The 23,210-nt window shown below is 45.8% G+C and overlaps 1 protein-coding gene across 1 annotated transcript in view; it reads right to left on the reverse strand.

The window, feature by feature from the left end:
• Positions 1–3,669: 3,669 nt before the first annotated feature.
• The window catches only part of tmem176 (transmembrane protein 176), a 20,182-nt gene continuing 641 nt past the window's right edge, over positions 3,670–23,210 (reverse strand). Inside the window, exons 2-7 of the mRNA XM_085355422.1 lie at positions 14,106–14,234; positions 13,455–13,565; positions 13,289–13,345; positions 13,016–13,165; positions 4,579–4,695; positions 3,670–4,038 (exon numbers count right to left, since the gene is read on the reverse strand). Of these exons, the coding sequence (XP_085211548.1) occupies positions 3,979–4,038; positions 4,579–4,695; positions 13,016–13,165; positions 13,289–13,345; positions 13,455–13,565; positions 14,106–14,231 (621 nt within the window). The 5' untranslated portion in view covers positions 14,232–14,234 and the 3' untranslated portion in view covers positions 3,670–3,978. The remainder of the gene's footprint in view (positions 4,039–4,578; positions 4,696–13,015; positions 13,166–13,288; positions 13,346–13,454; positions 13,566–14,105; positions 14,235–23,210) is intronic.

Below are 23,210 nucleotides of genomic sequence, written 5' to 3' on the forward strand. Positions count from 1 at the left end.
CTAAAGCAAGAGGCAAGCCACCAAAGTTCTGTGTTACTCGTGCACGAGGGAGAGAACTGACGAGCGTTCTGTCGCTCACCCCATCGCTCACCCCATCGCTCTCGTCTGCTCCCTCGTAGCACTGCTCTTTATTGAGGTTACATGAATATGCATAGCTTCATTAACATATCGTGTGTGGTCAAGATGTGACCCTGTGAACAACTCCCCTAAATCTGCTGGCCTGGACGTCCAGCAGTTCAGCTAAACAAAAGGTGCTTATACCAAAGCAGACATGGATGAGTTTACTATAAAACAAGGTACGAACTCTCTCATGACCCTAGGATGTGTACGTATATCAGAGGGAGGCACACCGGCTTTGCAGACTGCTAAGGATCAGACATATCAATATGCAATGATTATACACCTCTAAAATATATGGTTATATATTTCTAAGCATAAATGACAATCCACAATATAAACCTAACAAATAGGAAGTCATTTTTCTATCTTGTAATAAATCTGTAGAGTTTGGTTCTAGTCTTTCACTGACTACTACTGTTACGAACCCAGTAAAGAAAGGAAAACTATCCAAACAACTCCAGGCAATAAAAACCAAACAAAAATATAAATACAGCAAATTTTATTCCAACATGCTCTAAAATGCTTCAGCGTTTTGTCCTGAAGATGGCAGCAGGAGGCCTGTAAGTGCCCTCATAATGTTTTAAATGTCTTTTTTGTCATCTTATAAACTTTAATTCTCACCGTAGAAAGAGCTGGTTATTCTTTATTTACGAAGAAGGCCTGCAGGTTGGTCATTTTTAATGGAACAGGAAATGCCAGCACTGCAGATTTGCAGTGTATACAGCAAGATAAAATGGTTAACAACAGAGTAGCTGTCCTTCACAAACCACCGTGTAAGTTTGAAAACATCTCTGTGTTGGCCCTGCGTCAGTCTAACCCAGGCGACACTCTGGAGCCTCCAAAGCCTCTTCAACCAAGCTGTACCAACAAACCTGACCAAACTAACAAATACTGAAACAATGATACTGTAAAGTGTCTCCACAGAGATGCTAAGGTGAATAAGAAAAGTGAGAAAAAAGCTCCAAGTGAAACTGAGAGAACTCAAAAGGACTGTGACAGAAACTCACAACAGGAATCACAATGTGGCCCATTCCCCTGTGTAGCACTGCTGAACTGGAAGTTTGGGTCCTCCCACTATCCAAATTCCACTTTAATCTCTGGGCAAGTTGTTAAATTTACTTTAGTATAGAACACTTTCTGGTCTTTTTGACCACTCAGAGCACTTTACATACATACCTGTGAGCTATAAAATTAGTCTCAAGTGAGGACGCTAACACCTGATGACATAGGTGCTTCATTTGTTGCACAGTCCAGTGTTGACAGTGTGCTTTTGTCTCACGCAGTGGGTTTGATGTGTTTATTCATTTATGACGTTTTCAAATTTTACACAAAATACTGTCAAAGATGGCACGAACAATTCTCTTAACACCAATCTTATCACAATAACATTTTTATTTGAAACATGGTCTCAACACTGCACACAATGTTGTATCCTATGTGCCACACCTACGTTTAAACCTGAAAGAGGAAAAAAACCTGGACTGGACTGTGAAGAAGAAGTCCCAGGGTTTGTTTCTGACTGGGTGCCTTCTTCATGCAGGTACGTTTCTTCCACATTTAGTGAAGTTTCTTGTTTATGTCATTTGAAAATTGCAGAACCTTTTCTCTTGATTACAAAATCAGGATCTTTCAGCTATGAAATTCTTCAGATACAAAAACCATGATCCATTTTTTCTTTCAAGGCAGTGCATTTCTATATGGTCCCTGTATGCTATCAGAAGACTTTATTTATCCCCAAGGGGCCATTAACAAACAATTGCCCCTTGGGGATAAATTGTTTGTTAATGGCCCCTTGGGCAACTACTCAGCAGTTGTGACTGGACATAGCCGAACGCTCCACATTCATATGTGACATCATCTGCCACACATAACAAGTACGGTTGTCTTAGAGGAGAATACCAGAATAAAAAGTCTTTAGTCTTGGATAAAAATGCGTCCCTGCACACATGGCTGCACTTAGACTGTGATGTGCCGTCCATGAACCATTAATCCAGTGTTGAACAGTTATTACTAGGGGTGCAACGATATTCGTATCGATATTGAACCGTTCGATACAGTGCTTTCGGTTCGGTACGCATATGTATCGAACAATACAACATTTGTAATTTATTTTATCAACTTTCCTTCTGACGATGCTGTCTGTGTTGAGCGCTCAGTGAATCTGCGATCCACTGAGCGCTCAACACAGACAGCATAGTCAGAAGGAAGAGCGCAGGGCAAGCTAGCAAGACAGAAGTTAAGCTCTCCTTGCAACATGGACCTCCCCCACCCTCATTCAGATCTGGCGTTTGGAATTATTTTGGTTTTCATGTGACGTATGACCCTGAAGGTAAGCGCGTCATGGACTAAAGTAAAACAGTATGTTGGATGTGCCATGCAATGCTCAATTACATGGGTGGGAACTAGTGTGTTAGCGCAGTTAGCTCGTTAACGTGTTGGCTGTCTAGCCCCATGCACGGGGCGATCGGCGGTAGCTCGTTAACGGAGATTTGCCGTGTTGTGGCGTTAAGGTCATTTCAACGAGATTAACCTGAAAGCACTAGTGGGAACACAACGAATATGACTGCACATTTACGCCGACATCATCCTAGTGCAAAGACAAAAACAACAAGCATGCTACTAACGTTAGCCGAGTCATTTAGACAGCTGTTAGCACATGATTCTCCTTATGCTGCTGAGAATATAGCCCAGAAGAAGCGGATAGTATAGCTTTTATTTTGGAAAGAGCCATTTCTCTGTAATAAACTCTCTTTTCCAAAGATGAGTGATTCCTCAATCAGATACAGGGCTCGCAATATCGCTAGCCCGACGTCCTGGGGCTAGCGATTTTTTTCAGTCGGGCTACCAAAATCTATCTCTGCCCTGCCCGTCGGGCTATTGTAGGAAGGAAAAATATATGTCAATGCTTTTGCATTCTTTCAGAAATGTAGCTGGGTAATTATGTCATTGGCATCGGTGAGCCACTGTCAATATGTGACATATTGAAATCGCGTTTGAATTTGCGCTTGTTTTTTTGCTTTCACTTTGCAATCGTGCGAACTGTGTATAGAGAGCGACAGTACTGATTGGTGAGTGATGATAATTTGTGCACCAATTCCTCTGACATCGTCTTATTAATCGTTAGCTTACTATGCAAACATGACAAGTGAAATCTCCCGCAGCTTAAACATGTGAGAGGTTGATCGCGCAGAGAATCGCTGAGCTTATGTGAGTGTGTGTGTAAAAGCAGCAGGATATATATTTGACTACGATGACCTGGATGACTGAGAACCTTCACAGACAGATATATATTTTAGTTCTGCTGAGCCAAATAAGACAGGTCAGGGTGAAGAAGTGACAGCCAAAGAAAAGCTTACCGCAAAACGGAGAAGTTATGACAAATCAGACTATAAGGCAAAAAGAAAGTGCAGCTTTATGGTTTCATGGACAAAAGAGTTTCTGTGGCTGCAATATGACGAGCTAAATAACCAGGGCTGCACATAAGTGGTCCGCAGGTGCGCATTCGCTGTCAAAATAAAAAACACGCACAAGGGTTAGGGTTAAATTTAAAAACTGTACTTTTGAGTTAAAATATATATTTATAATTTTAATAAATGACAAATTAAAAAGGCATGAACATTTTTTTTGTATCGAAAAAATATCGAACCGTGACACCAAAGTATCGAACCGAACCGTGAATTTTGTGTATCGTTGCACCCCTAGTTATTACGTCTGTGTGAAAGGCCCTTGACAGAACTGGCACACTTGTGTAAACATGGCAGGTAGCAGAGTAAATAAGTGGTAGATGTAAGGGGTTAGACAAATTCAAGACTTTCAATCATCAGGACACAGATGATCAATCAGTCAAAGGATAACTGATCAGTTCAGGTCGGGCGATGTAAGCAGTGTTGAAGTGGGTGGAGCTGCTTCACCGAGAGGCTGCAAAAGAAATAAAGAGAGTCGGTGTTTCAGACATCTTTCCAAATCACAACCGAGTTGGCAAAAGTACAGACATTCTGTACTTAAGTAGAAGTCCAGATACTACTGTTAAAAAATACTCCAGTAAAGGTTGAAGTACTGATTCAACTCATTTACTCGAGTAAAAGTAAATATTACAGACTCCAACATGTACTCAAAGTAAGACAGCAAATAGTAGTTCTTTGCAGCGCATTTCTATTTTTGTGCAAAGCATGAAGTTGATGTGAAGGTGGAATTCAGGATCTCAGCATCATCAGCTAAAATTCATATGAATCTCTGACCATGAACCCACAGCCACTGTGCACCAGTCACACACTGGCCTTTACTTTAAACCCATCACAGTGAAGCAAACCAGCCTGTTTATCCTGCTCTAACCTGCAGAGGATTGTCATGCAGCAAACAAAATGTTGAGATGGGTATTGTAGCTGACATTGTTGCAGATTTGATCCAGATGCACTTTGAGTATGAAGACTATGAAGAGTTTGAGAGCTGGATACTTACAGTGTATGATACGAAGCTACGCCTCTGCCTGAAGAGAAGGACACAGAGAATGGCAGCGATGACTGTCTGGGCCAGAGTGAAGACGAGGAGGGACGACTTCACTCCCCTGCTCAGCCTCTGTTGTGAAAAGTACATACATTTCACACAAGATGCATTAATTATTGCACAATTTATCCATGCTCAGTGCCATTACTTGTGCTTTTGCTGTATACAAGCAAAGTAATCCATCCATCGATCTACTTCAATCTATATCGATCTATTTCAAGTCTATATTCTATATTTTATTGAAAAGAGTATGAAGGCAAGTGGGAGATTCTTATTTTGAAATTCTTTATCATATTTCTTGTTTCATAATGGTCCAAATGTTTTCTGTGTGTTGTCTCCAGACAGGCCAGTTTCGTGCTCATTGACTATTAAGCTGTGTCTTGGATATGTGCAGAATGGGTTTTGGTAAATAAGCATCATCTGTAAAAACCCCCAAACAAACATCTGCATGACAGCATTTGTTGCTCCACAACCCAGATGTATGTTCAGAATGAGTTGGTCCTTCACAGATGTAAAACCTAAACATAGATGCACTGTTGCACTCCTACACCATCAGAAACGCTGTCTATAGTCTGTGTCCTCCAACAAGATAACTGCCCATTGAAAAACTGTTTCATAAGTGTCATAAGACAGTTTTCCAATTCTTATCAGTCCATCTTAAATCAGCTCATGTCCAGGGAAGTTGGAGACGTGTCTCGACTGTGTTTACATCTGTTTTTTCTTTGCATGGAACAATTTTAACTTGCATTTGTGGCTACAGTGCACTGTATTAACTGCCAGCTGCTGCATGAAGCCCACACAGTGATTTCCAACACAGGCTTGTATCTGTTTTTAATATCACCACTATTTCATATAGTAGTCAGCACTGTCCTTGGCCTAACAGATGTTTCGTCAATCAGTAAAACGCTCCACAGAGCTGGCCCTCCAGTCAAACCCATTGACACTGAAGAACAGCTTTGGTTAGGACATGGTTAGGACCCTAAGGTCACTCTAACACAGCCCCTTACAGAAATGCTTGTGCTCTAGCTGCGGACATAGCCTCACCATTCCAGGGCTTGGTTTTTTAGCATAGACACGTACTAGATACTGGGTGGGAATCGAACGTATGACTCCCGCTCCAAAGGTGTGTAGTCTTACCACTAGACTATCCAGCTACTTTTCTTGAGTGGGCCAGACACACACATCATAAACCATTCACTCGTACTTTGTACAGTGTAGTATTGTACAAATCATGGTGTCGTACAAGAGAAGTCCAATAGGATCGATTTTAAAGTTCTTTTATTGGTTTTTAAATGTCTTAATGGTCTTGGGCCTTCTTATCTCTCAGATCTGCTTTTACCATACGAACCCTCGCGGACCCTGAGGTCCTCTGGTACTGGCCTTTTGATTGTCCCTAAAGTCAGGACACATGCTCACGGAGAGGCAGCTTTTCAGTGGTATGGTCCTCGTCTGTGGAACAGCCTGCCGGAGGAGCTCAGGGCCGCAGAGAACGTACATGTTTTTAAGAACAGGCTCAAGACCCACCTTTTTAATTTAGCTTTTACTTAGCGTTTATTTATTTTATGCTTATTTATTCTATCCTGTTATTCTATTATTAATTTAGACTTTACCTAATATAAGATAAGATAAGATAAGATAACCTTTATTAGTCCCACACGTGGGAAATTTGTTTTGTCACAGCAGGAAGTGGACAGTGCAAAAGTTATGAGGCAAAAATTAGAATACAATAAGAATAAATACAGTACACAACTGTACAGAATAGAATAAAATAAAATACTATATACAGTAGAATAAAATAAAATAAATATACAATAAGATAAAAATAGAATACAAATACAAATACTATATACAACTGAGTAAAAATACAACGATGACAGAAAGGATTATTGCACTTAGTGTTATTGCACATGTGTGGATGTGTGTGCTTGATCAGTTAAAGTCTTTATTATGGAGTCTGACAGCAGTGGGGAGGAAAGACCTGCGAAATCTCTCCGTCCCACACCGTGGGTGCCGCAGTCTCCCACTGAAGGAGTTGCTCAGTGCTGTCACAGTCTGCTGCATGGGGTGGGAGATGTTGTCCATCAGGGATGACAGCTTAGCCGCCGTTCTCCTGTCACTCACCACCTCCACTGGGTCCAGAGGGCATCCTAGAACAGAGCTGGCCCTTCGGATCAGCCTGTTCAGTCTCTTCCTGTCCCCAGCAGAGATGCTGCCGCCCCAGCAGACCATGCCATAAAAGATAGCAGAAGCCACCACAGAGTCATAGAAGGTCTTCAGGAGTGGGCCCTCCACTCCAAACGACCTGAGTCTCCGCAGCAGGTACAGCCTGCTCTGCCCTTTCCTGTAGAGGGCGTCTGAGTTATGAGTCCAGTCCAGTCTATTGTTCAGATGAACACCAAGGTACCTGTAGCTGTCCACAGCCTCAATGTCCATACCTTGGATGTTCAGTGGTTGCAGTGGAGAATGCTTGTGCCTGCGGAAGTCTACCACCAGTTCCTTGGTTTTACTGGCGTTGATCTGGAGGTAGTTCAGCTGGCACCAGTCCACAAAGTCTTGGGTCAGACCTCTGTACTCCTTGTCGTCCCCATCAGTGATGAGGCCGACTATTGCAGAGTCATCAGAGAACTTCTGCAGGAAGCACTGGGTGGAATTGTGGGAGAAGTCTGCAGTGTAGATGGTGAAGAGGAACGGAGCCAGAACCGTTCCCTGTGGGGCCCCCGTACTGCAGACGACCCTGTCCGACACACAGCCCTGAGTCCTCACATACTGTGGTCGGTCGGTGAGGTAGTCCAGGATCCAGGTAGTGAGGTGATGGTCCACTCCAGAGTTCTCCAGCTTGTCCTTTAGAACCGAGGGAAGAATGGTGTTGAAGGCACTGGAGAAATCAAAGAACATGATTCTCACAGTGCTTCCAGCGGTCTCCAGGTGAGCGAGGGAACGATGTAGGAGGTGAATGACGGCATCATCCGCTCCAATGCCAGGCTGGTAGGCAAACTGAAGTGGGTCCAGTGATGAGCTTATTAGGCGCCGAAGCTGAGCCAGGACCAACCGCTCCAGGGTCTTCATCAGGTGGGATGTCAGAGCCACCGGCCTGTAGCTGTTGAGGTCCTTGGGGCGTGAAGTCTTTGGCACTGGTACAACACAGGAGGTTTTCCAGAGCTGTGGGACTCTTCCCAACCTCAGGCTCAGGTTGAAGAGGTGCTCCATCACCCCACACAGTTGGTCCGCGCAGGACCTGACGACCCTCGAGCTGGTGCCATCTGGGCCCGCTGCCTTCTTGCCATTAATCCTCCTCAGTTCCCTCCTAACCTGGGTGGTTGAGAGAGACAGGCTGGAGCCTTGTGTTGAGTGTGTATTGGATGCTGCAGTTGGGGGTGGGGAGGAGTGAGCAGGGTGAATAGAGGAGGTGTGAAGTGTCTGAGGTGGAACAGCAGCAGTGGGGGTGGGTGAGTCTGCAGCCGATGTTGTAGACTGCCTCATGGTTGAATCAAATCTGTTGAAGAAATGATTCAGTTCATTTGCCCACCTCACATCCCTCCCAGGCAGAGAGTTCTGCTGTTTGTGGCCCGAGATGGTTCTGAGGCCTCTCCAGACTTCACCAACGTTGTTTTGTTGAAGCTGGTTCTCCATCTTCTGCCTGTAGCTCTCCTTCCCATTCCTTATCAGTCCCCTCAGCTCTCTCTGCACCCTTTTCAACTCCTCTTTGTCTCTGGATTTGAAGGCCCTCCTCTTCTGCTTGAGGACGGTTTTAATTTCTGGGGTAATCCAAGGTTTGTTGTTGGAGAAACACCGTACAGTCCTGGTAGGTACAGTGTTATCCACACAGAAGTTTATATAGTCAGTAATGCATGTAGTAAGGCTGTCGATGTCCTCACCGTGGTCATCACAAATCACCTCCCACACAGTCGACTTATTGATTTTATTCTTATTCATTTTTTAATCTTCTTACTCTATTTATATTTATATTGTATCCTGTTCTTATTTATTTTATCATTTTACCCTGTATATATCCTATTGTGTCATATCTCCAGTGTTTCCTCAGAGGGCGCTCTCTGCACCGGGGCTGTGATCGACTGTGGCTGCTGGGGCTCTGGGGGTCCTCTCAGCCTGGCTGGGGGGCTCCTTGGCCTCCCTCCTGCTGTGTGCCCAGCCCGGAGGCTGCGGTCTGTGACTGGCTCCCGGTGCAGACGGCTCCCTGTTATAGTGTTTCCTCACTTGGCTCATGCGAGCCCAGCCCAATTTTTACTCTTTAAGTGTGCGCGTGTGTGTGTGTGTGTGTGTGTGTGTGGGGGGGGGGGGGGGATATATGTGTATTCACATCATTTATGTTAATGAGAGTGTGGGGAGTGAGTTGGAGGGTGGGGTGGGCTGGTTTTAACTATGTAAAGCACTTTGTGCTACATTGTTTTTTGTATGAAAAGTGCTTTATAAATAAAGATTGATTGATTGATTGATTGATTGAAAATGCTTAAAACCCGGAATGTTTGTGGAAACTCAAAGAAGACTCAGGGCTCCAACTGCATTGAGGCTGTGACTTTGAATATTTCTGCAGAGATTTCAGTTTTTGCTTTTAGTGCTTAACATTCAGCTGCAACTGCAGCTCATCAAGCCATCACCAGCTGCACTGATTACCTTCTCCATGAGCGTCCTATTTAGCAGTGCAGCTGAGCTACAGTCAATGCTGGATTATTGAGTTTACCCTTGTTAGTATGGCCGTGTTCCTCTGTGTTTTTGAACCTCACTTGTTGTGGATACCTTTGCCGACATGTGTGTTTGTTTTGTTACCAGGGAGCGGGAGCGTTTTTCTTCACTTGGACGGAGTCACGGATTAGGAGCACAAGAGGGAAGTGTGTGTTGGAGCTATGGGTCGGAGCACGGAGTGTTTGGAACTTTTTTTTACGTATAGATCTAACTATACTGTAGAAGCACTTCATCTTAATAAGTTATTTCTAATTATATTTTATATATTTGTCAGGGTTTCTGGGTCTTTGACCCAGTATTCTTAGTTCATGTTCACTGTTTATCTACTGCCTGTTCCACTTCCTGTTTTATCGTGTTAGCCTTGGTCTGTGTGCATTATGTTCAGTCCTTTTCCCATTATCATTAGTTCATTATGTTCAGCTGTGTACTCACCGGTCTCTCATTATCATCATTATCACCAGTCCGTGTATTTAAGCCCTCTGTTCTACCCATTCAATGTCGGGTCATTAATGATGTATGTCTGATGTCAATGTCGTCTGTATGTCCAGTCAGTCAGTCAGTCAGTCAGTCCTTTGTTCATTCGGTCAGCCAGCCATTTCCTCCCTCTGTACCGTTTGCTCACTCCTTCGGCAATAAACATCCACCTTCACCTACCTGCCTGTGAGTCCAGCGTTTGGGTCCTCCTTCTCTCATCCACGACACTACCCTTGACAGAATGACCCGACCCCGCGTTGTGGACCCAGCGGACCCTGAACTTTTCGAGCGGCAGGAGGCAGCGCTCCTTCGCTGGACGGAGGGGCTTCGGGGAAAACAGCGGCTCTTCGCGGAGAGAGAGCACGTCTTCGAGGGGACTCGCCTGGCTCTGGGCGGGCCTCGGAGACGCCACGTTCCCCCACCTGCTGCCTCAGCTGCACCGGAGCATTCGCCGCGGAGAGTGGGCGTCACAGCCCAAGCTTCGGCCGCTCGCTCTCCCGCCGCTTCGCTCCTCGCTCGCCCGCCAGCCTTTTCACTCTCCAGCCTTTCCGCCTCGCCACGGCACAGCGGCTACACCTCCCATCTCGGCTCAGCGGAGGCTACCGCGCCAGAGGCTCAGCCGTTTACCCGGCCCGCTTCCTCTTCCCGGGGAAAGCGGCGCACACGCCGCCATAAAACGGACTCTGTTCAGCAACTCCCGGTGGTGAGTTCCAGTGACTGTTTTCCACACCCCTCATCTGATTATCCACTTAAAACACACAACAGACTCTTTTCTGATTCGTGGGGAGTTTCCCTCCTTGAGGATGATGTGGACTGGGAAGATTTTTTCCGCTCTGGCTCCCCAAAGACTGTTCAGTCAAAAACTGTAAATAGTGGTGGCAGAAAGACCAGAATACAACCCGATAGACCTGTCAGTGTCACTCACCCAGTCGTTATTTCCACTCCTATCAGTCAGCCTACACCCACTCCAGTGCCAGCTCCCAGGAGGAGGGCAGCTGCGACCCAGTCTACCTCCACACCCGCTCCTGTTTCTCGGGTGGGGGTGACTGGTGTCCAGCCACCTTCTGTGCCTGTCCCAGCGCCCAGGCTGAGGGCAGCCAGAACCCAGCCTGACCTCCCTGGAGGCTTGGAAGAGCTAACCGGTCCACCTACTACTTCACCCTTTCATCCACCTCCTGATCCAGCTTTTCACGCCCTCGCAGTATCACTGGTTAGGCTAGCTGAGGTGTCCCCTGCTCAGGCCCCAGCTTTATTAGCCCAGGCTGCACTGTTGTCCCCTTCACTAGCTCACTCTTTAGCTCAGCCATTAGCCTCACCGGCCTCTGTTTATCCATCAGTCTCCTTAGTCCAATCAGTTCACTCACCTGCTGTTCAGCTTCCAGTCCAGTCAGTTCACTCACCTGCTGTCCAGTCTCCTGCTGCCCTCCAGTCAGTTCAGTCTCCTGTAGCTCAGTCTCCTCCTGTCCTCCAGTCACCTCCTGTAGCTCAGTCTCCTCCTGTCCTCCAGTCACCTCCTGTAGCTCAGTCCCCTGTCCAGTCGCCTCCTGTTTCCCAGTCGCCCGTACACCATCCTGTTCGGTTCCCGGACCTGCAGCCACAGCACCCAGAGCCAGCTGTGAGCTCTCCTGCTCCTCAGCCAGGGGTTCCCGCACCCGCTGGCCCGGCCTGTCTCCAGCCAGAGGCTTCAACTTCGACTGGTCAGGCCTCTGCCTCGGCTGCACCCACGCCCGGCCCGGCCTCTGCCTCAGCTGCACCCACGCCCGGCCCGGCCTCTGCCTCAGCTGCACCCACGCCCGGCCCGGCCTCAGCTGCACCCACGCCCGGCCCGGCCTCAGCTGCACCCACGCCCGGCCCGGCCTCAGAGCCTTCGTCCTCGTCTGGCCCGGCCTCAGAGCCTTCGTCTGCTGCAGCCTCAGCCTGTGCTTCGCCTGGTCCCGCCTTGACTGGTCCCGCCTCGACTGGTCCTGTGCCCACCGGGCCTCGGCCAGTACGCCTGACACTGGAGAGCCGCCGCCGCTGCCTTCCGCGCGGCCGGCCCCCTGAACTGCCTTCGCCTGAGTGGCCGCCGCCGCCTTCCGCACGGCCGGCCCCCGGACCCTCTTCGCCTGAGTGGCCGCCGTCGCCTTCCGCACGGTCGGCCCCCGGACCAGCGCTGTCATCGTCGCCGTTGCCGTCCGCACGGTCGGCCTCCCGAACTGTGTCCACGTCGCCGCCGTTGCCGTCCGCACGGTCGGCCCCCTGAACTGTCTCGTCTCGACCGCCGCAGCCGCCCACCGGACCGGCTCAGTGGTCACTGCTGCCTTCCACGTGGCCGCCCTCCTGAACTGTCTCTGTGTGGACTCCGTCCCTCCGTCCTGGGCCCCCTCCGCCCGCCCTGTTCTGGTTTTTCGTTCTTTTGGCCGTCGGGTGCCGGCCTTGGCGGGGGGGGGGGTACTGTCAGGGTTTCTGGGTCTTTGACCCAGTATTCTTAGTTCATGTTCACTGTTTATCTACTGCCTGTTCCACTTCCTGTTTTATCGTGTTAGCCTTGGTCTGTGTGCATTATGTTCAGTCCTTTTCCCATTATCATTAGTTCATTATGTTCAGCTGTGTACTCACCGGTCTCTCATTATCATCATTATCACCAGTCCGTGTATTTAAGCCCTCTGTTCTACCCATTCAATGTCGGGTCATTAATGATGTATGTCTGATGTCAATGTCGTCTGTATGTCCAGTCAGTCAGTCAGTCAGTCAGTCCTTTGTTCATTCGGTCAGCCAGCCATTTCCTCCCTCTGTACCGTTTGCTCACTCCTTCGGCAATAAACATCCACCTTCACCTACCTGCCTGTGAGTCCAGCGTTTGGGTCCTCCTCCTCTCATCCACGACACTACCCTTGACAATATTATGGGGATGGCTAAATGCTTAAATATGCAATCCATACACTGGACATGTCACTATTACTCAGGATGTGAGCGCAAAAAAGAGTATTATGCTTTACACAATTACAAAAAGACAGAAAACAACTACAAACTGAAACACGTACTAAGAGACAACAAAATAAATACAAAGTAACACAAAAATCTCTACAAAGAGAAAAAAACGAGTGTACAAAATGACAGAGAAAAAGACTACAGGGACACAAAAATGATAGACACACAACAAAAATGTGCAAATTAAGTACAAAGAAATCCAGAATGACAGGTACTGAAAGACACCCAGAATAGTTTAAGGACCAACCGTCTCGTAGTGCTTTTCGTCACATCTGTTGTATTCTGTAGTTTTCATACAAGGCTCCTCAGGATTCTTGTTCATGTCCACAGAGTAGATGATCACAGCCACCACTGACAGCATAACAGACACCATGCTTATCATGAGACACAGCTGCAGCTGAAACCCCGCCCCCCCAAAAACATTTTACTTTAGTATGTTAGCTTTTTCTAAATCATGCGCTGTTGTTCAGTTATTTTCAACTTAGCTGAAACAATGTTTCAAGTTTTAGAAGAGACTCACAATCTTCATGGTGCAGTGTTTGTCCAAGAATATTGCGATTCCTCCTGCTGTGATGAACTGCGAGCAGGAAAATCCATTTATTAATATACCATTAACCCCCCCACATGCGCGCGCGCGTGCGCGCGCACACACACACACACACACACACACACACACACAAACTCACCATCAGGCCGCTCCACCAAGGAACTCCCAGGGTGACCACCTCTGTGAACTCAGTGAAGAGCAGAGGAATGGAGTAGGACATGACCATCAGTCCTAGCATCACCTGACTAACCTGGGATGTGCACACACACACACACACACACACACACACACACACAGATTACTATCAAACAGCTCTCTGACAGAAGTTATGATACAGGAACATGCTGCATCCTCATCCATGTGAAACATGGAGGTGGTAATTCCATTCAATTCCATTTGTACACCAGTAATAACAAAGACAACTGAATTAAGGTGCTTCATATTGCAATGTAAAGACCCCACAGCATTGCAGAGACATCTCTAACAATCAGATGACCGCTGTGAACAAGCACTTAGCGAAGATGTAAAGAAAGGATTCCCTTTTAATAGGATGCAACCGCCACCAGAACTTGACCAATGGGGGGGCAGCCATCGGCCAAGACTGGCTGTGGAGTAATGAACCAAAAGGATTGCAAAGGTAGGCAAGGACAAAATACACACTATGGAGTGGAAAGGACAAAAGCTAATGACATGTAGAAGTGGCATATAAATGCATGGGGAGGGAAAAAGAAATCAAAACACAGACGTTCTGTATCCACACATATACAAACACACAGAGGTCAAAACTCACCCCCAGACATTTGGGTTCTCCTTTCTGGATGGCATTCTTCAGTGCCTGTTGTCTCTCAGCAAGCTTGAGAGTATTCGGGTCTGCCAGCACCCGCACTGTGAGATCCCTGGAGACTGACACTGCCATCACCTGCAATGAGCAGCAAAGCACCCACTGCACTCATCTCTCAAATCAAATCACATGCTCTGCAGAATTGTGCAGGGAACATTGGGGGAGCTGCAGAACTTTCCTACATCACATATGCAGACTTTTAGTAGTCTATGTTCCATTTAATTATATCCCAACAAAGTGTGTAGATAGCAGATATTTTCTCTTTACTACCATCTCCTGGAAAAAAGGCAAAACAATGACTCACCATCATTTTTAAAACTGTGTACATGCTGTTGTAAAATGCAAGCACAGAGATGTAGCATAGTTGCATTTAGCATCGGGTTCATGAACACTGCAAGATGCTATAAAAGATCCAGAAATCAAAGCCTTACCTGCAGTTACTATAAGTACTAACATTGTGAAGAACTACCTGTCCTCTGTGACTATTACAGACTTAAGACAGGAACACTGGTTTCGACTTTGAGGCTGCACAATGCATGAAAATGGGCAAGTATTAAGATATTAGAAGCTACAGTCTGTCTGTGTTCCAGTGAGCCGTCACCTTTGGCTCTGTACTAGTGGATCTCAAGACATTTGAATGATATGAAGAAGTTCATTTGTATGTAATTTTGATGATCATTGCTGATAGGAAACGAAAGCAAGAATCGAATGTGTCAATTTATTCAAGCATGTTATGGTTTGGTTGTCAGGTTTGGGGTTTTGTGTTCGTTCTTCTTCTCTCTTGTCCTAAGAGCCTGTCTCTGAGTCTGTCCAAAGGGTTTGCAGCTTTCCTCTGAAACCACATCTAGAATTCTCAATCGGTAAAGAGAAGGACAATGCAGTAACGTACCTGCCTGCCCACTCTCTACCACTGTTTGTATCTGGAATTTGCAAACCAGCCCACTCTTTGGTGACTTGTTCAAAGGGATGAGCCTGAGGCCTGAGGAACTATTTCACAGAATCAACTTTTTTAGGATTTCCTTACCTGGATGATTGAGGATGCGTCAAGACCATTTCACTGAGATGAAGAATTGATCATGAACTCTGTGAACATGCTAAAGACAAGAACTAGCCCTGACCTTGTCTATTCTTCCATTCATTCTGGCACTGTAAGCGTTGGATCCCTGATCAAGGTTTTTAAGATATCGAATGCTTCTGCAGTCTTCCAGGCCCTAGTAAACAATATGTATTACAGTCTTTTTGTGTTTGTATACCTTGATAATATTCTCATCTTCTCCAAGGAGCAGTATTGTGAGCATGTGAGGTTAGTTTGTATCAGCATGTGTCAAGGCAGAAAAGTGTGTTTTCACACTGTTGCTTTGTATGAACAGCAGATGTAGACAATGCCTTCATGAAACTGAGACAGCTCCTCTCCTATTTCAGAATCAGAATCAGAATCAGAATACTTTATTGATCCCTGGGGGAAATTATTTTTTGTTACAGTGCTCCATTTTAAACCAACATTAAGACAAGACAGACAATACACTAACTAAGAATAGTACAATATATACATATATATACATACATAAGTCACTCATTTTTTGATCCAACCTGACTCACACAAACAGTTTGTGGAGTTACACACTTGTGACTGTGGGGCAGTGGCAACCCTTTCCCAGTGTGGTGACCCACATGGTAAGTGCCACCCATGTTCTTTCTTCTCCTATCATTTGTCTTCCACTGAGCAGAATTATGACTTAGGTAAACTTAAGCTCCTAGCACTTACTGTCAGGGTCCTGGGACTGGGCGACCCAGGATCCCTGGGCAGTCATGGACCTGTGTATTATTATTATGTATTTTTGGTGTCGTTTCCCCTTCTCTGTGCGTGTACATATGTGTGTTTCTCTGTGCTGTGTTAGTCTGTGTCCCACTCATATGTTTAGGCGAGGTATGGGTGTGTATGTCTGCGGGTGTGCCTGGAGGATGGAGCTCGGCCACCTGCAGGCCTGAGGGGTGTGGCCCTGCGGAGGGACTGGCCACACCCGAAGCCACACACCTGCCGCTGATCAGGGCTCGTCGGGGGAGCTACTTAGGAGAGTCTTGGAGCTCCCACCGACGCGGGATCATTGAGTTATCTTACCAAGTCAGTGTGTGTTAGCTTAGGTCTGTGCTGTGCGTATATGCCCGCCGAGGGTTAGTGTTGACGGCTGCGCCTCTGGTTTCCCTACAGGAGGAGGAGTGGTCCGGAGAGGCAGCACGCACGGGGGTGCGGAAACACAACAGCGGGGAGCACGAGCACAGATATCGGAGGGAAGCACGCACACGGGGTTCGAGGGAGCAACGGGGAGTTATTGTATTTACAGCCTTTTCACTGTAAATAAAGAGCACTGTTTGCATCGCAGAGTCTGCGTTTTGGGTCCTCCTTTCCCCACATCCCCACGGTCTGCCAGCCAGACCGTGACACTTACGTTAGCTGTGCAGACCCCATTTGGAGGGAGGCAAAGAGCCTTTTGTTTGTACAAATGATCAGTTATTTAATATTGAACACATTTTTAAATGAATTTTATAACATTTGTACTGATCACCAAATCTAGTGTATTTTTAACAAATTATTACATCTTAGAATTTTTGTTATTTTTAACATTTTTGCATATTATTTTAGTTTGTTGTAGTTCATTTCCACTTGCATCAAAGGATTTAAATAAATAACAAACATGTTCCATGTACCTCAAAGTCACTAAATCTGTTCTCAAACTCCTAGAAATGGAGGAAACAGTTTCATGATCATTAATATGCAAATTGCCATGACTGTTGCTTAACAACCACTGATCAACAACCACTGATCAATAACCATGAGTCCCATTCACAGAGAGTTGATTGGCTGCAATCACAGCATTGTAAGATGGTGACAGATGTACCCTTAGGCCCCTCCTCAATTCAGAGATGGTCTTTCCCTTTTCACGTAAATGGCCTCCTTGACTCCGCCCTCAAACCAGCGTTCCTCCCTGTCCAGGATGTTACATCCTCATCACTGAAAGAGTGTCCACTGGCCTGTAGGTGTGAATAGACTGCAGAGTCCTGGCCTGACGAGGCGGCTCTTCTGTGCTGTGCCATCCGCTTCGCCAGAGGTTGTTTGGTTTCCCCGATGTATAAATCACAGCAATCCTCCAGTGTACACTATACTGTGCTGTTTGTGCAGGCAGACCCGATCCTTGGGGTCGAGGCCCCAAATGGGAGCATTGCCATTAAGAAGCACTATCATTCAGCACTGACTGCATGGAGGGAAAGTGCAGGACTGTAAATGTACGGAAAAAATGTTCTTCTGAGCTTCAAATGCATTTATGGTACTCATCATGTCAGCAACTGTCTTACCTTTTGATTGACAGTTCAAATGGATCAGGACCCAATGACGTCAGTTAAAAATGCAAGGTCAAGCATCCACTCAGTGTCCTTGAGATGTCTTTCCCTTTGGTCTGCACGAACTGCATGAACTCCTTGATTTCACCCAAAGGTGACAAAAAATGACATACACCCATCCCCTGCTTAGTCATCAGATCTCTCTGTGTAGTAACAGGTCACCGTGCTCAGCTGAAAGTTCCTCCAATAGGACGCCTGCTGGTGAATGGTGCAGTGGTTAGGCAGACATTTTGGCAAGTCTGTGTTACTATTGCATTGAGCAACGAAGCCTGCATGTCAGCATGTCACGGTAGGAGCCCCGTGAGTAGTCTCCGACTCCAGCTTTTTTAATGGTACCTTGTTCTCCATGAAGAACCTCTTCACTGCATGTAGATGTCAACTCCCTCTGTTGTGTCTTTAGGGGCAGTAGTGTGAAATCATCAAACACCATTTGACAGACATGATCATCCGCGATGTACTGCTGCTGTCCACAGACTCATCGTGCTGGATGTTGAACTACTAACCAGATCCTGGTCAAGTTCTCAGATATAGCTGACACTCTTCTCACCACTGTACTCGCCCCCAGTTACACATATTTATGTAATTGATATTAGGACCATTCTTCTCAAGTGTTTGAACAGAGTGTTTGCAATTATTATCACTGTGCCCTCCAAAATCTCTTTGCAGCTCTGAATGAAGCTTCAGTTGCTTTTTGTGACTTTTCACCAGCCTTGTAAAAAAAAAAAAAGACTTCTGGTTGCCCAAAACTGCCTTTAATTCGTCGACTTTTTTGCTCATGATGGTGGGTAGTTAGCATGGAGGCTTGCATGAAGTGCACTGAAGTGTCTCTCCACTTTGTGCCGCTTTGCCATCGCCACAGTTGCCCCCTGTGTTGGGGAGTAATTGAATACATGTACCAGCGTTACGTATTTAACATACGAAATATGCGTAACTGTATTTCGTTACAGTTACCGTTTAAAAAGGTGGTATTCCGAATACAGTTACTTTGTTGAAATAAATGGATTACACATGTTAGGCTATGGCCTCTCTATTTTTGGTAATTCCACGCCGGTGGAAACCCAAGCGAAACGCAGTAAGGGGCTCAATGCCTGTGTCTTATTGTCACGGCCCATGTCATCTCTACTTGCAGCTGCATAATGACGTGAAGAAATATTTAAAAAAAAATTATTATTCAAAAAATTATTTAATATGAAGGCAATATGAGCAGAGTGTTACAGGCATAGCCCTATACCCGTCATGTGCAAAAAAACGGAGAGCGGAAAAGTTCGAGCTGTCATGGAGCAGAAACGGGAGCTGGAAGCATGTAAATATAATAATAACCACTGCAGCCAAGAAGAGAGCCTGACGAGCCCAGCTGTAAGTAAGCTGTTAAGACTCGACTGTACACTGTGTTCCTGGTTTCCTTTGAAACAATAAGCTCTGTTGCAGCAGCCTTTCAACGCCTCTCTCTGTCTCTCACTAGCAAACTTGACCCAGACAACAAAGTAAAGCTAGTTTTCAGCTACGAGCCCGACACGAACCCGCCGTATTAGTCAGAGGTCCCTTTACTACGGTTCAGAGCCGCGGACCTGTTTTATATATGCGCAGAATAGTTTTCTATACGAGATCACTGAGGTGGCACGGTGGTTAGCGCTGTTGCCGCACAGCAAGAAGGTCCTGAGTTCAATTCCACCATCAGGCCGGCGTCTTTCTGTGTGGAGTTTGCATGTTCTCCCCGTGTCTGCGTGGGTTCCCTCTGGGTACTCTGGCTTCCTCCTACTGTCCAAAGACATGCAGCTTGTGGGGATAGGTTAATTGGATAATCCAAATTGTCACTAGGTGTGAATGGTTGTCTGTCCCTGTGTGTTGGCCCTGCGATAGACTGGCGACCTGTCCAGGATGTACCCCGCCTCTCGCCCTATTACAGCTGGGATAGGCTCCAGCAACCCTGAAAAGGATAAGTGGAAGCGAATGGATGGATGGACGAGATCACTGCTAAAAGTGCAGTCCCACACCGGTTGCCCTGCAAATGAGACATACACACTTTTCTTTAACTGTTAGTTTAAAGATTTTTGTTTTCCATGTTTTTCTGAAAGAGTGAAAGCCACATCCTGCTCCTCATTGGAGCTACGCCCGCTGTCTCATCTCAGCAAAAAGCAAGACGGCAATTTGTCTTGATATTGAACCTCAGACCTCAGACAAGGTCCGAGATCATATATAGATACCGTTCTGTTTTAAATATGTTCATATGCTAATGAGACAAATAAGTGGAAATTGTATTTCTATTGTTATACATCAGAAAATTGTGAAGCTTTTATTTTGACATCCGGATAGACAGGAAAGCCTTTATCTTGACATGTGCATAGACAGGAACAGTGGGTCAGGATTCCAGCATCACCTGACTGTCGGCCCAGGAACTGTGAGAGAGTAGCGGTGGGGAGGTGCGGGAAATTTGAAGGTGGACATTCCATACGGTTTGAGTGAATTGTTTGGTTTTTGGACTTTGGACTACGGATTTGGATCACAGAGTTTGGCAGTTGGCATAAACTGGTGTGTGACTGGCTCGAATGGTGTCTCTGGTAGATGAGGATGATGAAATGGATTTTGGTGAATGGACCCTGGTTGCTGGCGGGGGAAGATCAGGAAGAGGGAGAAGCAGGGGAGAGGAGGCAAGTTTGGTTGGGTTGCAGACCAGTAAACAGAGTTTGGAAGAGAACAGCTCAGATGAAGGGTTCAGGGTCATGAGGAAGAAGATGGTGAGGGAGGAATTTAAGATAACTTTGAAATTCAGGAAGGAGGATCAGGAAGTGCAATTGAGCCCAATAGCGGTGTCTAGAGAATTGGAAAAGAAGTTTGGTGCTAATTATCCACACCTAGTCAAGTGTGGATAAAAGCATACCCGAGGTAGGCTTCCCAGAAGCTCACTGTTCTTTGCCTTGATGGCACCAGCCATTTTAGCCAACCTGCAATGCCATTTTAAGATAAACCTCTTCTCACTAACGCTCTGGTATTCGTCTCCTTTTTTATGTTGCGGCTTTTGAGCAGGGTCGTAACATAAGTGGGGGCTCGTCCGGGATTGTTTAGACATTTTTTTGGGACTGAAATCAGTTTGTTTTACTTTTAAGTGGGTGAGTGAAGGTGTTCACTGTGATTGAGCAACGTCCCTTTAGTAAGTGTGTTTTAGCTGGGTAGCTGTGCTGCCCTTCCATCGCAGCATTTGTTTGTTGTTTTGCTTTGTTGTTGTTTTCATTTGTTGTTTGGTGGTACACCACTGAAGACTAGGTAGGTAAAGTTAGGGTTTTATTGTTTTTAGTGTTTTAGGTTGGGAGTTGCACATAGTAAATCAGCGGCACCAAACTTGGCAGGAGGTTTGAGACCATTAATTCTGGTCTTGTAGCTGAGGCAGGTAGGCTGTTCTTAAGTTGGCATTGCGTGTACATCATGTGTGTGCATCTGATGTCAGTGTGGATGGATGCTAATGACATCCTCATAAGGTGAGTGTTTTGTGCTGTGGCCTTTATTGTGGCAGAGCGTGTGGCTACTTTGGTTAGATCACTTCTGAGCAATCATTGTGTGGCCATAGCTCTCTGTTTGTGGTTGGTCACTAGCATGCTTTCTTTACTGAGCTTTGGAGTTTAAAGTGACTTGTTGTGGTATAGGGCCACTTGTATGTGACCATTTGTGTGGTGGAGACAACAGATCAGTTGGTTGTGATTATTTGTTGCTACTTTTGGTTTTGTGTTGTAGCAGATCAAGTAATTATTTTGGGTGTGACTGTCGTGCTCCTTTGTGTTGGTCACATGTTACTTTTTGCGTGTTCAGTGTGGTAACTTCAAAATCCTCATGCAGGGGCGTCCCTGTTTAAAAATGCCAGCTAAAGAAATGTGAGTATTTAGTTCTATGTTAGAGCTGGTAATAAAGTGCTTAAGTTTATGCTTTGGCTCAAGCTTATGTTTGAGGGATCAAGGTCCAGAGGGGCTTTTTAAAAATTTAGGGGTCCTAGAGGAACCCTTTTGAGGGAGGAGGTGTTACGCAACCAGCTCCTCTGCAGCTCCTAATCTCCTCAATGTGTTCAGCTGGTGCTATTCGTCTCCTTATGTTACGACCCTGCTCTAAAGCCACAACATAGAAAAGGAGACGAATACCACAGTGTTAGTGAGAAGAGGGTTTTATCTTAAAATGGCATTGCAGGTTGGCTAAAATGGCTGGTGCCACCAAGGCAAAGACTAGTGAGCTTCTGGGAAGCCTACCTCAGGTATGCTTTTATCCACACCTGACTAGGTGTGGCCAGTTAGCACCAGCTGAACACATTGAGGAGATTAGAGGCTGCAGAGCGGCATAACAGATGGGTGGTTGGGGGAAGAAAGAAGGAACTTAAATTGGATCAGTTAGACATCTGTCAACAAGTGCCATGGCCTGTAATCCCTTCATGGATACTTTCTGAAGCAGCTGTAGGTTTTGCTTTATTGCACCAGAAGAGTAAGGACAGGGCAGGCGGTCTCGACTTAAATTCAGTTCAGGGTTACATTGAACAGTAATGTGGGTATGTGCAAGTATATACGTGTGCTTCAAAGAATCCAGCCAGTCAAGTGGGGGTAGCACTAGTAATTCTGGACTTTATGGTAGAACTTGGGAAGAGGATTAATGATTATCTGTTTACAGGAGAAATGATAGCAATTCTATTAGCGGTTCAGCGGGTGGAAGATTTGAGGCCATTGAAAGCAATTATTTGTTCAGATTCAAGAGCAGCCTTGGTCAGTCTACAGAGCGGTCATTCGGAAAGTAGATCAGATATTTTAATAGAGATTCAGCAAACTCTTTTCAGAATACATATGATGGGTCTGTCAGTGTTTGCATGGGTTCCCAGCTCACTATGGGGTAAGGGGGAATGAAGCAGTGGATGGGTTAGTAAAGGAAGCTACTAATTATAGGATAGTTGATCTGGCGGTGAGTTTTGGTCAGGTGGAAGTTAAGACTGTTATTAAGCGAGAAATGAGGGGTAGATGGGAGAAACAGTGGGAAGAAGAAAGGAGGGGAAGGTGGGAGTAAGGAGAGCCACAAGGAGGTAGGAGGAGGAGGTGGTGGTGGTGTCAAGACTGAGATTTGGACATACAGGATTGAATTCTACACTGTTCTTTATAGGGAAACATAATTCAAGGACATGTAACTATTGTGGAGAGGAGGAAACTTTGGAGCATGGTATTTTGTAGTGTCGGAAGCATAAGGTAGAGAGGAGACAACTGGTCCAAAGTCTCGGTAACATTAACTTGAAATTAGATCTTATTAAGTTATTGCAAAAGGAGTTGGGGAATAAAAGCTGTCAAGCCCTGTTTCAGTTTTTGAGAGAAGGTAATTTGGAAGATATGAAGTAGGTTGGTTTTGTTTGTTTTTGAGCGCGATTCCTGTCCACACTCCATATCAGTGGTGGCGGTAACGCACCATGCAGTTGTTTGCCAGTTCAGTCAGTTCTTTGTATATTAGACAATTAGTAATGGGGTGTTTGAGACATTATTTTGTACCTTCCTTGAAGTGCAGTAGTTATAGGTCGTAGCTTCTGAGCTAATGATACAAGTGTACACTTGCCCACTACCTGCTTATTGTTCTTTGTATTAATATCAGATTGTATATCTACAGGATGCTTATCTTGAAGTCTCCTATGTTAGTGGCTAAATACACTTA

Source organism: Diplotaxodon limnothrissa, linkage group LG6 (genome assembly GCF_057381915.1).
Source record: "Diplotaxodon limnothrissa isolate DT_005_m linkage group LG6, D_limnothrissa_male_GT1.1, whole genome shotgun sequence".
Taxonomy (NCBI): domain Eukaryota; kingdom Metazoa; phylum Chordata; class Actinopteri; order Cichliformes; family Cichlidae; genus Diplotaxodon; species Diplotaxodon limnothrissa.